Source organism: Ahaetulla prasina, chromosome 2 (assembly GCF_028640845.1).
Source record: "Ahaetulla prasina isolate Xishuangbanna chromosome 2, ASM2864084v1, whole genome shotgun sequence".
NCBI lineage: Eukaryota > Metazoa > Chordata > Lepidosauria > Squamata > Colubridae > Ahaetulla > Ahaetulla prasina.
Window position 1 is genome coordinate 8,992,145 of NC_080540.1, and position 13,870 is coordinate 9,006,014.

Here is a 13,870-nt window from a genome sequence, read left to right on the forward strand (position 1 = left end):
ATAAATAACAATTATTAATTTGTAATCTGTCTCTTCTGCATTTTGCATCTCTATGATCAATCTGTCTTCCTCAGTTTCCCTTCCCCTCATAATTTCAATTTCAACCATACATAGGTCCATGCACTCTGTGATGATATGAGCTGCAGTTGGGTTTCTGGCTCTTAAATTTATTTGTTGCATCACTATCTGCTCCAGTCCTACATTCTATGAAAGAATGACCTTTCATTAGGCACAGGTAAAAATTGTGCCTTCTAAAAAATTAGAATGGCTGAATTGGATCTGTTTTGATGGGCATTCTTCTCAGATACAGGGATGTCCATCACTGCCAGTCTAGGAGAAGGATATTAGGACAATTGAAACTGGACAGTTAAGCTACAGTTCCCCTTGTAACTTCACAACCTCTAAAGCAGCCATTGGTTATGCCAGTGGATTTGTAGCTTTAGAAAATCACCATTACAGAGGATCTGTCTGACTTCCCTGATGATTCTCTGAATTCTGTATTGGATTCAATAGACATCGTGAAAGTTGAGGTCCCCATGATGGAGACAGACACTTCTTGGGAAGAGCTTAGACTCAAAACCTTCCGTTTGGGAGAGAGCCATCCATTTTTGTGTGCTCATAATCCCAAATGCCTCCATCAGTCCCAGAGGAAGGGGAACTCCCAGAGCAGAAATATCTCACCACGATCCTTCACATCCTTCTGGGTAACCCACCAGCTGGATAGGAGAACGATTATTTCCTCCCCACGATGCTTCCAGCAAATGACATCCAGTGCAAATGGCTTTTTTTCTGGGTGTAATGCAGATAGTCCTCACTTACCATTTGCATCTCTATGATCAATCTGTCTTCCTCAGTTTCCCTTCCCCTCATAATTTCAATTTCAATCATACATGGAGCCATGCACTCTGTGATGATATGAGCTGCAGTTGGGTTTCTGGCTCTTAAATTTATTTGTTGCATCACTATCTGCTCCAGTCCTACATTCTATGAAAGAATGACCTTTCATTAGGCACAGGTAAAAATTGTGCCTTCTAAAAAATTAGAATGGCTGAATTGGATCTGTTTTGATGGGCATTCTTCTCAGATACAGGGATGTCCATCACTGCCAGTCTGAGAGAAGGATATTAGGACAATTGAAACTGGACAGTTAAGCTACAGTTCCCCTTGTAACTTTACAACCTCTAAAGCAGCCATTGGTTATGCCAGTGGATTTGTAGCTTTAGAAAATCACCATTACAGAGGATCTGTCTGACTTCCCTGATGATTCTCTGAATTCTGTATTGGATTCAATAGACATCGTGAAAGTTGAGGTCCCCATGATGGAGACAGACACTTCTTGGGAAGAGCTTAGACTCAAAACCTTCCGTTTGGGAGAGAGCCATCCATTTTTGTGTGCTCATAATCCCAAATGCCTCCATCAGTCCCAGAGGAAGGGGAACTCCCAGAGCAGAAATATCTCACCACGATCCTTCACATCCTTCTGGTTCACCCACCAGCTGGATAGGAGAACAATTATTTCCTCCCCATGATGCTTCCAGCAAATGACATCCAGTGCAAATGGCTTTTTTTCTGAGTGTAATACAGATAGTCCTCACTTACCATTTGCATCATTTTGGAACCATTCAAGATTATGATGGTATATAAAAAACAGTTTGGCAAACAATCTTTGCGTTGACAACCATGACATTGTCCCCCGATATTGTGATAGCCATTAACATGCTTCCCAACAAGCTTAGGACAAAATTCATGTAGGAGGCAGGAATAAAATCAAAGATAGCAGTCATTTAATGTCCATGTTGATTCGCTTAATGACCAGAATGGAATTTGTTTTTTTACAAATCTTTTTTGGAAACATTTCTACCAAATATAATATCACTCCCTCTTTCTTAGACCCCATTTTCTAAACCTGCATATTTTTCCTCTCTCTGTGATCTAATGGAGACTTCCATGCAGGCCAGTTTACAGAGCCTTGGAGTGTCTGGCCTGATGGGGCTCCCATGTAATCAATCCTTGGGAGCCACAGAAAATCAGTCATGAATTGTTGGGATGTAAGAGAGGCTTTGATCTCCACTGAGAGACACCCCAAGAAAGTTTATTCTGTAATTCTTTTAGGGCTCAGCACATAGCTAATCTTTGTAAGTTAAGTAGTATCACATTTCACTATTTCACTTGGCTCAGTTGCAAAGTGAAAAACGACTTGACAGCAGTTAATCAATAAAAACATCTTCCACATGCCTTAGGTGGAGATGGAACAAGCTTTTCCTCTCCGCAGATGGAAGTCAAAGGGACAACATCTGTGCCTACAAAGTTGACAATACAGGAGGCAGGCTCTGTGTTTTTGGGTTTAAGGAGTTAAAACCATCAAGTACTTAATTGCTAGAGTGGATGTGAGAAGAGGAGAAGCACAGAGGAACTTCCTCTTTTGAATCTCTCATGGGAAAAAGGTGGTGTGCAGGGAGGCTTTTGTCATCTTCCACAGCTGGAAGCAGCAGCTGGAAGGTGAATTGAGGGCAGGTGGGAGGAGAGTGCAGGAGCAAGTTGGGCCGTTTGATTTCCTCCATGATGTGGAAGCGGAGAAGCAACTGGGCTGAAACCGGTCAGCTGCTGCTGCTGCAGTTCCTTCCCTCCTCAACAGATGGCTGTAATTTTCTGCTGGTGGGAAACTTTAAAAAGTCTGTTTCTAGTTAAGGTTGATTCTTTGGGAATGGCTTCCCTCCAGATGTTGTGGGTGCTCCCATCACTGGAGTGAGCTGCAACCTCTGTCCCAATCCCCTGCTTATTTCAGACAAATGGCTGTGCAGGCTCTTTGTAAAAGCCACCAATGATGGAGCACCTACAACTCCTGAAGGTAAGCTGTTCCACTGGTTAATTGTTCCCACTGTTAGGAAGTTTCTCCTAACAGGAAGTTCTAGAATCTAGGTTGCTTCTCTCCTTGATTAGTTCCATCCAATAGTTGCACATTTATGATGATCCCCATTTGTGACCTTCCCAGCTATTTTCTGATAAGCAAAATCAGTGGATATACTGACAGGAAATTGCAAGTCACAATCATATGAAATTGCCTTTAACAACCCACAGTAATTTGCTTAACTAGAGAGGAACAGATGTAAGTTGGCACTGTCATGTGACATCATGCTTAATGATTGAGCTGCTTCATGATGCAAATATCCGTTCCAATTGTGGTAGGTTTAGTGAGGACTCCTTGAGTGGGGAGGTCACCAGAGGGGTTGTAGACAGTGTTTTCCGCTCTTATTTGCAGCTGAGGATTTCCATGAACAAAAGTGGTGCTTCAAATCTTGCAGAGGTTTTCAGCACTATTTAATAATAATAATAATAACAACAACAACAGAGTTGGAAGGGACCTTGGAGGCCTTCTAGTCCAACCCCCTTCCCCAGGCAGGAAACCCTACACCATTTCAGACAAATGGTTATCCAACATTTTCTTAAAAATTTCCAGTGTTGGAGCATTCACAACTTCTGCAGGCAAGTTATTCCACTGGTTAATTGTTCTAACTGTCAGGAAATTTCTCCTTAGTTCTAAGTTGCTTCTCTCCTTGATTAGTTTCCACCCATTGCTTCTTGTCCTGCCTTCAGGTGCTTTGGAGAATAGTTTGACTCCCTCTTCTTTGTGGCAACCCCTGAGATATTGGAACATTGCTATCATGTCTCCCCTAGTCCTTCTTTTCATTAAACTAGACATACCGTGTCTCTGCAACCGTTCTTCATATGTTTTAGCCTCCAGTCCCCTAATCATCTTTGTTGCTCTTCTCTGCATTCTTTCTAGAGTCTCAGCATCTTTTTTACATCGTGGCAACCAAAACTGAATGCAATATTCCAAGTGTGGCCTTACCAAGGCATTATAAAGTGGTATTAACACTTCACGTGATCTCGATTCTATCCCTCTGTTTATACAGGCCAGAACTGTGTTGGCTTTTTTGGCAGCTGCTGCACACTGCTGGCTCATATCTAAATGGTTGTCCACTAGGACTCCAGGATCCCTCTCACAGGTACTACTATTGAGCAAGGTACCACATATACGGTACCTGTGCTTTTTATTTTTTTGGCAGGATCACCTTATCACTCTAGTGTGAGGGCTTCCCACACACACTCACATTTGTACTGCAGTTAGACTTTTTGTGTACACTAACATGCACATATGCTTTCTCCCTGCCAACTGATCAGTATAATTATTGCAGGGAGCTTATTTTTTCCACAAGCCAATGAACTCCATTGCCTAAATAACTTTTAATTTTATATTATTATTGTTGTTGTTATTATTATTATTAGTTTATTCATTAAATATGAAACTCAGTCAACTGAACATTAAAAAATGCATCACAAATACCATTGACTGGTGCTAATGATTGATTCGGGTTGCTGCCAGTGTCCTAGGTATCAACCAAGTACCTTTTTAAGATGTACGATATTCCAAGTAGCGCAGTTTTTTGCAGTTCCGCTGGTGTTATTGCAGGAAGCTGCAATTTGTTGATGTATTATTTATAAAATTTTGCCCCTATTTCCACTTTTTACACTCGTCCTTTTTGTCTTTCAATTTGTCAGATAGTTCTTTATGCATTCATGCTACATTTTCACTTCACTGAAGCTACGGGTGGAGCTGCTGGCTGTGAGGGGGCGAAGTGAGGGTGAATATAGAGAAAAAGCGGCCAATCATATAACTATAAACCAAAAATAGTAATAATATATTCAGGGTTAGTCCACTTGAGATTTGTAAAAGAGAAGGCTTTGATTTTATTAGTCATGATGTCTGCAACTGGTCCAATGAAAAACTACAAAGGAGATGGATTGCATCCATCAAAGAAAGGGACTGAGTTACTTAGCAATAAATTCACAGATTTTCTGGATAAACATTTAAACTGAACAGTGGGGACAGAGAATTAATTGATACAGAACATTTCTGTCCCCAGGAATCCAAAATTAATAGGGTTATCATTGCATGTAACATAGATGTCTGTGTGGGTAAGATTATCAGCCCTGCTATCAAGCAAAACCAAGCATTTAATAGTGAGTGCCATACCATGTGCACTAATCAAACAGGTGGCAAGAAAGTAGGGGCAGTCAGGCACAACACAGGTTATGTAGACAGTAAACACAAGGTCAATCAAAATGGACTCAAATGTCTATACACCAATGCACAGAGTATGAGGAATAAATAGGGTGAATTAGAAATTCAAGTAAATGAGGGCAGATATGATATTGTTGCCCTTACGGAAACTTGGTGGGTTGAAACCCACAAATAGAACATACAGCTAGAGGGATATAAATTATTTAAAAGAAATAGACCAAATAAAAGAGGAGGTGGAGTTGCACTATATATAAGAAATAACTACATCTCTACAGAAATAGAGCACAACAATGATGAAAAATATCTTGAATGCATTTGGGTTAATATTAAAGGGGGGGAAATGATATTGCCATAGGTCTATACTATAGGCCACCCAACCAAACAGAGGAAGTAGATGAACTTTTTGCTAGTCAGCTAACTAAGGTATGTAGGAAGCACATCACAGTAGTAATGGGGTTTTTAACTACCCTGACATCAACTGGGAGACAAACTCTGCACCAAGTAGAAGATCCAACAGGTTCTTAAAAAACCTAGCAGACAACTTTGTTTCCCAAAAAGTAGAGAAGACAGCAAGGGGATCAGCCATATTGGACTTAATTCTCACTAACAGAGATGAAATGATAGAAGGTGTTGAAGTTACAGGAACCTTGGGGCAAGTGATCGTGCAATATTGGAATTCGACATTAAGCAAATACAAGTAGTAGAACAAAGTCAAACTAGAGTCTTGGACTTTAAGAGAGCTAATTTCAATAAACTTAGAGCTTGAGAAGGATTCCATGGATGAGAATCCTCAAGGGGAAAACAACTCAAGAAATTTGGGAAATTTTGAAAAGTGAGATTATAAAAGCGTAGTCTAGCACAATACCAATGAAGAAGAAAAATAATAGATCTCAAAAGAAACCAGCATGGATGCATAAAGAACTATCTGACAAATTGAAAGACAAAAAGGACAAGTATAAAAAGTGGAAAGAGGCGCAAATAAGTAAGGCAGAATATCAGCAAATAGCCCGAGCCTGTAAAGATGAAATGAGGAAAGCTAAGGCTCACAATGAAGAAAGGCTAGCGACAAAAGTAAAAAATAACAAAAAAAGCTTCTTCCAACATATTAATAACAAGAAAAATGTCAAGGAAACAATTGGCCCATTGCTGGGAGAAAGTGGCAAGAAGGCGACAAGCAGCAGGGAGAAAGCAGATCTATTTAACTCATTTTTTGCATCTGTCTTTACACAAAAGGAAAAAAACAATCCAACCTATCCAAAACAGCACCACAAAAAACAAATTAGGAACACAAGTTAAAATAGGGGAAAAAATGGTAAGTGAACACCTGTCTACCCTAGACGAGTTCAAATCACCAGGACCGGATGGATTACACCCCAAGAAATTTAAGCAATGGGTAAGCTTTGTAGCAAGAAGGTATAAACAACAGGTATGTCAGCTGCAGACCGACAGTGGTTCAGAATTTATGTCAACAAGTTTTCAACACAGCAGCTGAGAATGGTATTGTTGAGAGACGGAATGGAGTCTACAAACCATGAAGGACTCACTGCTGGTGGATTCTGGTCTGAGCAGGTCATATTGGGGTGAAGCTACGTTGACCGCTAATTATTTAATTAATAGGCTGTGGAGTTCATCCATTAATGATACTCCATATGCCAGTGGTTCTCAACCTTTATAGTGCTGTGACCCCTTTAATACAATTCCCCACAATGTGGTGACCCCATTGATTGATTGATTTCATTGCGGTGATAGGCAGCGAACTCAGCGCACCTCAGCAGCCGCAGAAGGGGAAAAAAAGCGGCAAACTGTTTTTTTGAATTTATCGCACCTGAAGCCGTGTTGGCTAGCGATCTGAAATGCTTGCGAAGACTCCTCCCCTATTAAGTTTATCGCGCCTGAAGCCAGATTAGGCTAGCGATTGGGAGTGATTGCAGCTGGCTTGAGAGGGAGACATCAGAGCAAAGATTTCTCTCTTTTTTAATTCATTGCGCCTGAAGCCGAATTTGGCTAGCGATTTGAACAGCCTGCAGCTGGCTTGTGGAATCAACCATTGGAGCGCGATTCTTCGTCTTAGGTGACCCCTGGCAAATCGTCATTCGACCCCCAACAGGGTCGCAACCCACAGGTTGAGAACCGCTGCCATATGCAGTGCTATATGGGAGAAAACCATCTCTGGCACATTTAACAGTTTTTGGAAGTAATGCGTGGGTACATATTCCAAAAGCAGTTAGAAGAAAGGGAAACCAAAGGCTAGAAAGCTCATGTTTATGGGTTATAAGCCAAGTTCAAAAAGTTATCGTTTTAGCAATGGTAGCAAAAAGAATAGTGATTTCAAGGTCTGCTAGCTTTGCAGAGCAAAATTGAAAAATAATTGATGCAAATTTTTGGAATGATTCACTTAGTGACGGTGATCCACTTAGTGATGGTAACTCACTTAATGACAGTGTCAGCGTTCAGGGAGGAGAAGCTGAAAAAGATATGAAGCAAGAGAGGGTTGAAATACAGGAGCAGTCAATACCATGCAGGTCAGAGCGATGGAACAAGGGATTCCACCCGTCAGGTATTCTGCTAGTAAAGTTAAAATGTGTAATGTATGGTATGAGCCAGGAAACTGTAAGGAAGTATTGGCATTACCTAAAATTGAACAAATAAAGTGGAAAAAAGCCATGGACAAGGAAATGAAATCCATGGGTGAGCATAACGTGTTCACAGCTATGATTTTGACACGGGGGTAGCAAAGCTGTAGGATGCAAGTGGGTATATACAAGAAGAAAGTACTGCCCAATAATGAGGTTACAATATAAAGCAAGGTTAGTGGCACAAGGTTTTTCACAAATGAAAAATGTGCACTATGATGAGGTATTTGCGCCAACTGTAAAGAGTGAAAGCATCAGGTTGACACTAGTGTTGGTAGCGGCACATGGCCATAAAATTTGGCATTTTGACATAACCACACCATTCTTCAATGCAGAATTAGAGGAAAAAATCTACATGGTTCAAGCACCAGGGTATGAAAGTAAAAAGCCTAACACGGTGTATAAATTGAACAAGACCATTTAGGGGCTGAAGCAGTCAGCCAGGAATTGGAATATTTTTAGATACTGCATTGAAGGGTCTTGGGTTCAAGAGTTGCAAGGTTGATGGTTGCATATACACTGGAAAGTTACAAGGTGGAGATTGTCATCTATTAGCATTTGTGGATGATCTTTGCTTTATTACAAAGGATGTGTCACAAGTAAAGAATTTGCTAATAAGTTGGAGAAAAAAATTGAACTAAAGAATTTGGGAGAAATACAAAATTATCCTGGTGTGGAGATACAAAAAACTGAGAAAGGTGGTTATGTTCTCAGTCAAAAAAGAAAAATTGAACTGTTGTTGGAGAGATATAACATGAAAGATTGAAATACTGCTCCAATACTTATGAGCACAGATTTTCAAAGCAGTTTGAGTGAGGACGAAAGTGAAGTTCGTGATCAAGAGATATATCAGTCAGCAATAGGGAGCCTGTTATATATGTCACAGTGGTCCAGACCAGACATAGCTTGATCAATAAGCATTTTGAGTCGTTTTACTGTTGCACCAACACAGTTGCATTGGATGGGTGTAAAAATGATTCTCAGGTATTTGAAGGGAACTGTGAATTTGGGTCTTCAAATACAGGTTTCTAAAGAATTAAAATTGAAGTGCTATGTTGATAGTAATTATGCAGATGATGTAAAAACCAGAAAGTCCAATTCTGGGGTTGTGGTATTGTTTGGAGGGGCTTTAATTGGTTGGAAGTCCAGGAAGTGAACAACTTTCGCCACTTCAACTGCTGAGGCAGAATTTATTGCTTTGTCTAAACTCTGTTCAGAGATAACCATAACCAAGTTATGGTATATACCATAACTTGGTATATACAGCTGTTACAAGATTTAAATGTAAAGGTAAATGAAGCTGTAACGGTGTATGAAGATAATGCTGCCTGCATTAAAATGGCAACAGGTGACAGGGTAAAGAATAGAAGCAAGCATGTGGACATTAAATATTGTAATGTCAGGGAAGCCATAAAATGTAAAATGATTAGCTTGCTTCACTGTTTTTCAGAGGACAATTTGGCAGACATAATGACCAAGCCATTGGGTGGAGTGCACCATGGGAAGAATATTAAGTTAATTGGATTTATGTCTACTCCAGTTATGAAGGGAGGAGTGTCAGAGTATATTCATTAACTGGAATAGGACATGGTAAAGAAGTCAGCCAATTGGGAGCTGAGACAGACTGGAGCCAGGGCGTATCTTAGTCTGCAACTTCTGAGTCTGTGCAGAGAATTGAAAGTGAAACTAATCTCTCTGCTGTACTCTGTGTGTGTGAACATGTCTGCTGATCTGAGCTGAAGAATCAACTGTTGGTATGTGTTGGTATAACATATACTTTATGTGTTATTATGAATATAAAGAAGTTAATGAATCCAGCTGATTCAGTTATCTGTGTGTGCTTCTGGATTTGATTTATGCAAAAACCTCTGATATAAACAATTGAATTTGATTGAATGTTGAACATGGATCTCAATAGTCTTCCATGTGACAAATAAATCATAAATAAGGTAAGGGACTATTCTACTGCTTGAAAATAAGCACTCAAGATTATTTTAGGGGAGGTCTTACTTTTTAAGCACTACTGCTTGCCCCGCCCTCTTCGTTGCACTGTCTGCTTGCCCACGGCTGCAACAGGCCAAGCTCTCAGCATCCCTCGTCCTTCTTGGCACAGTGTAAATATCATTAATTCCAAGCATGGAGTGACAGGCAGGGGGGGAGAAGACATGTGATCTGGACACGCTGCACGGCTGCCTGGGTCATGGAAGGCTGACGGGAGGCTCACCGGAGGCTTGTGTGACGGCACTGGCAGCAGGCAGAGTTATGGGATAGGCAGACGATCCAGACACCCTGTGCTGGTGCTTTTTCGGCGCAACCACAGGCAAGCCAAAAGATGGTGGGATGGAGTGGGCAATGCATTGGGATCACCTCTGCCTCCCCCATGCTTCTGCCTCCACCTGCTGCTGGTGCCACCGCACAAGCCTCCTGTGAGACTCCCATGAGGAAAAAAGAGGGAAACACCAAAGTGGCTGATTGCGGAGCTGCAAGCTTTGGGAAGCAGCCCAACAAGCAGAAGCACCACACCCAGAAAGAGATGGGGGAAAGTCATGCTGCCAGCTGTGCGCGGTTTGCTCTATGCCCCTCAGCTGTGGAACCAGCAAGGAAGGTGGAGGGCAGAGCTGTGTGCAGTGCTGGCAAAACCTTTCCCACCTCCCATCGGGTTAACATGTAGCTCCTCGCCTTCACTTTTGCTCTCCCCAGCTTGCAGAGTCCTCACCACCACCAACACCTGACCCTCTGCTACACGAACACACAGACACACACACACGTTTACACTTAGTGAAAAGTGAAAAGACATGCACCGGAATCAAGAGGCCACCCGCACTATGCTGCAATGCGGTGATTGGAACAGCCCTTTCCCCCCCCCCTTCAACAAAGGAGGTACCACACATGCCTCCACGCTCAGAATTAGTAGTTGTTGCGCTACCCAAGGGTCTGACAGGCTTCATCTGCAGCCGGACACCTTTGCCCCCCACACTTGCGCTTGCTGCCTCTCATGCTAGCCACACCCAAACTCCCAGGCTTATTTTCGTGGTATGGCTTATATTAGGCCCACTCCAAAAAATCAGTCTCAGGCTTATTTTCGGGGTGGGTCTTACTTTCAGGAAAACTGGCTAGTATTGGGGCATGTTTGCTTTTTCATTGTAACATACACTTTTTTCTTTTTTCATATCTCTAACCATTTTACAAACAAAGTTCTACTTTTCTTTGAATCTTACAGACAAAGAGGATGTCAATAAGAGCACTCGGGACAACTGTAAATAACAAGCACCATTGAAAAGAGAAGAAAATTGAGCCAGAAATCAAAATATTTTCCATATCCTTCAGAAAACCACACAATTCTCCTCCTCCAACAGCTGTTAGACAAAAGAGAGAAAATCAAGAAAGAACAAGCAGATTATGCAGTCCTGAAGGATACATTACATGAAAAGTGAAGGGAGATTATTTTTCATTCAGCAAAAGAGGGAAATATCAGGAAGTCAGTAGGTAGGACACTATCAATAGAAAAGCCACATAGAACTGACAGGAATGCAGGCCATACCCTGTGAGAAAGAAAACGGCTTGAATGAAAGCACCACTAAACAAGGCATTGTCTATATTTTTGACTTCCTCAAGAATATCAGCTGTGGAAAATCTCCATAGATTTGCCTATTGTGGGAAAAGCACAGATTGCAAATAACAGTTGATTATGCAACAAGGAACTAGACAGGAGAAAAGCCATACACATGACCTCAATGTAGCAAAACCTGGTCGGAACATCTCTCTTGTGGTTGTGTCTACATTGTGGGAAAAGATTCATTAGAAATTACCATCTCAGACACCAGAGAATTGACACAAAAAACACCATTTGAATGTCCTTTCTGTGGAAAAAGTTTCAGTCAAAATTCTAGCCTCATGATACACCAGAGGAGTATCATATAGGAGAAAAATTCTTTGAATGTTCTGATTGTGGTAAACTTTCAGTTGTAATTCCAATTGGATGATACACCAGAGGACTCTCAAAATAGAAAAACCCTTTCAATGTCCTGACCGTGGGAGACGTTCCAGTCATAATTCCAGCCTGGTAATACATCAGAGGATTCACTCGATGGAGAAACCCTATCAGTGTCGAGATTGTGGGAAAGGTTTCATTAGAAATTCCAACCTCATAGTACACCAGAGGACTCACACAGGAGAGAAACCCTTTGAATGTCCTATCTGTGGAAAAGGTTTTAGTCAGAATTCCCACCTCATGAGACACCAGCGGACTCACACAGGGGAAAAACCCTTTGAATGTCCTATCTGTGGGAAAAGTTTCAGTGAGAATTCCTACCTGGTAACACACCAGAGGACTCACACAGGAGAGAAATCCTTTGAATGTCCTGTCTGTGGGAAAAGTTTCAGTGAGAATTCCAGCCTGGTAATACACCAGAGGACTCATACAGGAGAGAAACCCTTTGAATGTCTAGATTGTGGGAAATGTTTCATTGGAAATTCCAACCTCATGAGACACCAGAGGACTCACACAGGAGAGAAATCCTTTGAATGTCCTATCTGTGGGAAGCGTTTCAGTGAGAATTGCTACCTGGTAATACACCAGAGGATTCATACAGGAGAAAAACCCTTTGAATGTCCTGACTGTGGAAAACGTTTTAGTCACAATTCCCACCTCATAACACACCAGAGGACTCACACAGGAGAGAAACCCTTTGAATGTGCTGATTGTGGTAAAACATTCAGTTGTAATTCCCACCTCATAATACACCAGAGGAGACACAAAGGAGAGAAACCCTTTGAATGTCCTATCTGTGGGAAAAGTTTTACTGATAATTCCAGCCTGGTGGCACATCAGAGGACTCACACAGGAGAGAAACCCTTTCAATGTCCTGACTGTAGAAAATGTTTTAGTCAGAATTATCACCTCATGAGACACCAGAGGACTCACACAGGAGAGAAACCCTTTCAATGTCCTGATTGTGGGAAATGTTTCATTAGAAATTCCCACCTCATGAGACACCAGAGGACTCACACTGGAGAGAAACCCTTTGAATGTCCTATCTGTGGGAAAAGTTTTAGTGATCATTCCACGCTGGTGAGACACCAGAGGACTCACACAGAAGGGAAACCTTTTCAATGTCCTGATTGTGGGAAACATTTTATTAGAAATTCCCACCTCATAATACACCAGAGGACACACACAGAAGAGAAACCCTTTGAATGTCCTATCAGTGGGAAAAATTTCAGTGATAATTCCAGCCTGGTGAAACACCAGAAAACTCACACAGGAGAGAAACCCATTGAATGTCCAGATTGTGGGAAATGTTTCATTGGAAATTCCAACCTCATGAGACACCAGAGGATTCACAAAGGAGAGAAACCCTTTGAATGTCCTATCTGTGGGAAATGTTTCAGTGAGAATTGCTACCTGGTAATACACCAGAGGACTCACACAGGAGAAAAACCCTTTGAATGTCCTGACTGTGGAAAATGTTTTAGTCAGAATTCCCACCTCATAACACACCAGAGGACACACACAGGAGAGAAACCCTTTGAATGTCCTATCTGTGGGAAAAGTTTTAGTGATAATTCCAGCTTGGTGAAACACCAGACAACTCACACAGGAGAGAAACCCTTTCAATGTCCTGATTGTGGTAAACGTTTCAGTCGGAATTTCCACCTCGTGAGACACCAGAGGACTCACACAGGAGAGAAACCCTTTGAATGTCCAGATTGTGGGAAAAGTTTCAGTCAAAATTCCAACCTCATAATACACCAGAGGAGACACACAGGAGAAAAACTGTTTGAATGTCCTGACTGTGGAAAAGGTTTTAGTAAGAATTCCCACCTCATGAAACACCAGAGGATTCACACAGGAGAGAAACCCTTTGAATGTCCTGATTGTGGGAAATGTTTCATTAGAAATTCCCACCTCATAATACACCAGAGGAGGCACACAGGAGAGAAACCCTTTGAATGTCCTATCTGTGGGAAAAGTTTTAGTGATAATTCTGGCCTGGTGAAACACCAGACAACTCACACAGGAGAGAAACCCTTTCAATGTCCTGATTGTGGAAAATGTTTCAGTTGGAATTTCCACCTCGTGACCCACCGGAGGACTCACACAGGAGAAAAACCTTTCAAATGTCCTGTCTGTGGACTTTACTTCAAGTATAAA

At 41.6% G+C, this 13,870-nt stretch overlaps 2 protein-coding genes across 2 annotated transcripts in view; both read left to right on the forward strand.

Moving 5' to 3' along the window:
* The first annotated feature begins 2,443 nt into the window (after positions 1–2,443).
* Positions 2,444–13,870, forward strand: part of LOC131193534 (zinc finger protein 850-like) — a 37,123-nt gene continuing 25,696 nt past the window's right edge. The window contains exons 1-2 of the mRNA XM_058173789.1: positions 2,444–2,655; positions 10,937–13,863. Coding sequence (XP_058029772.1) covers positions 11,696–13,863 — 2,168 coding nt within the window. The 5' untranslated portion in view covers positions 2,444–2,655; positions 10,937–11,695. The remainder of the gene's footprint in view (positions 2,656–10,936; positions 13,864–13,870) is intronic.
* The window catches only part of LOC131193522 (zinc finger protein 850-like), a 71,482-nt gene continuing 60,275 nt past the window's right edge, over positions 2,664–13,870 (forward strand). Inside the window, exon 1 of the mRNA XM_058173780.1 lies at positions 2,664–4,007. The gene's annotated coding sequence lies outside the window, so the exon portion shown is untranslated. The remainder of the gene's footprint in view (positions 4,008–13,870) is intronic.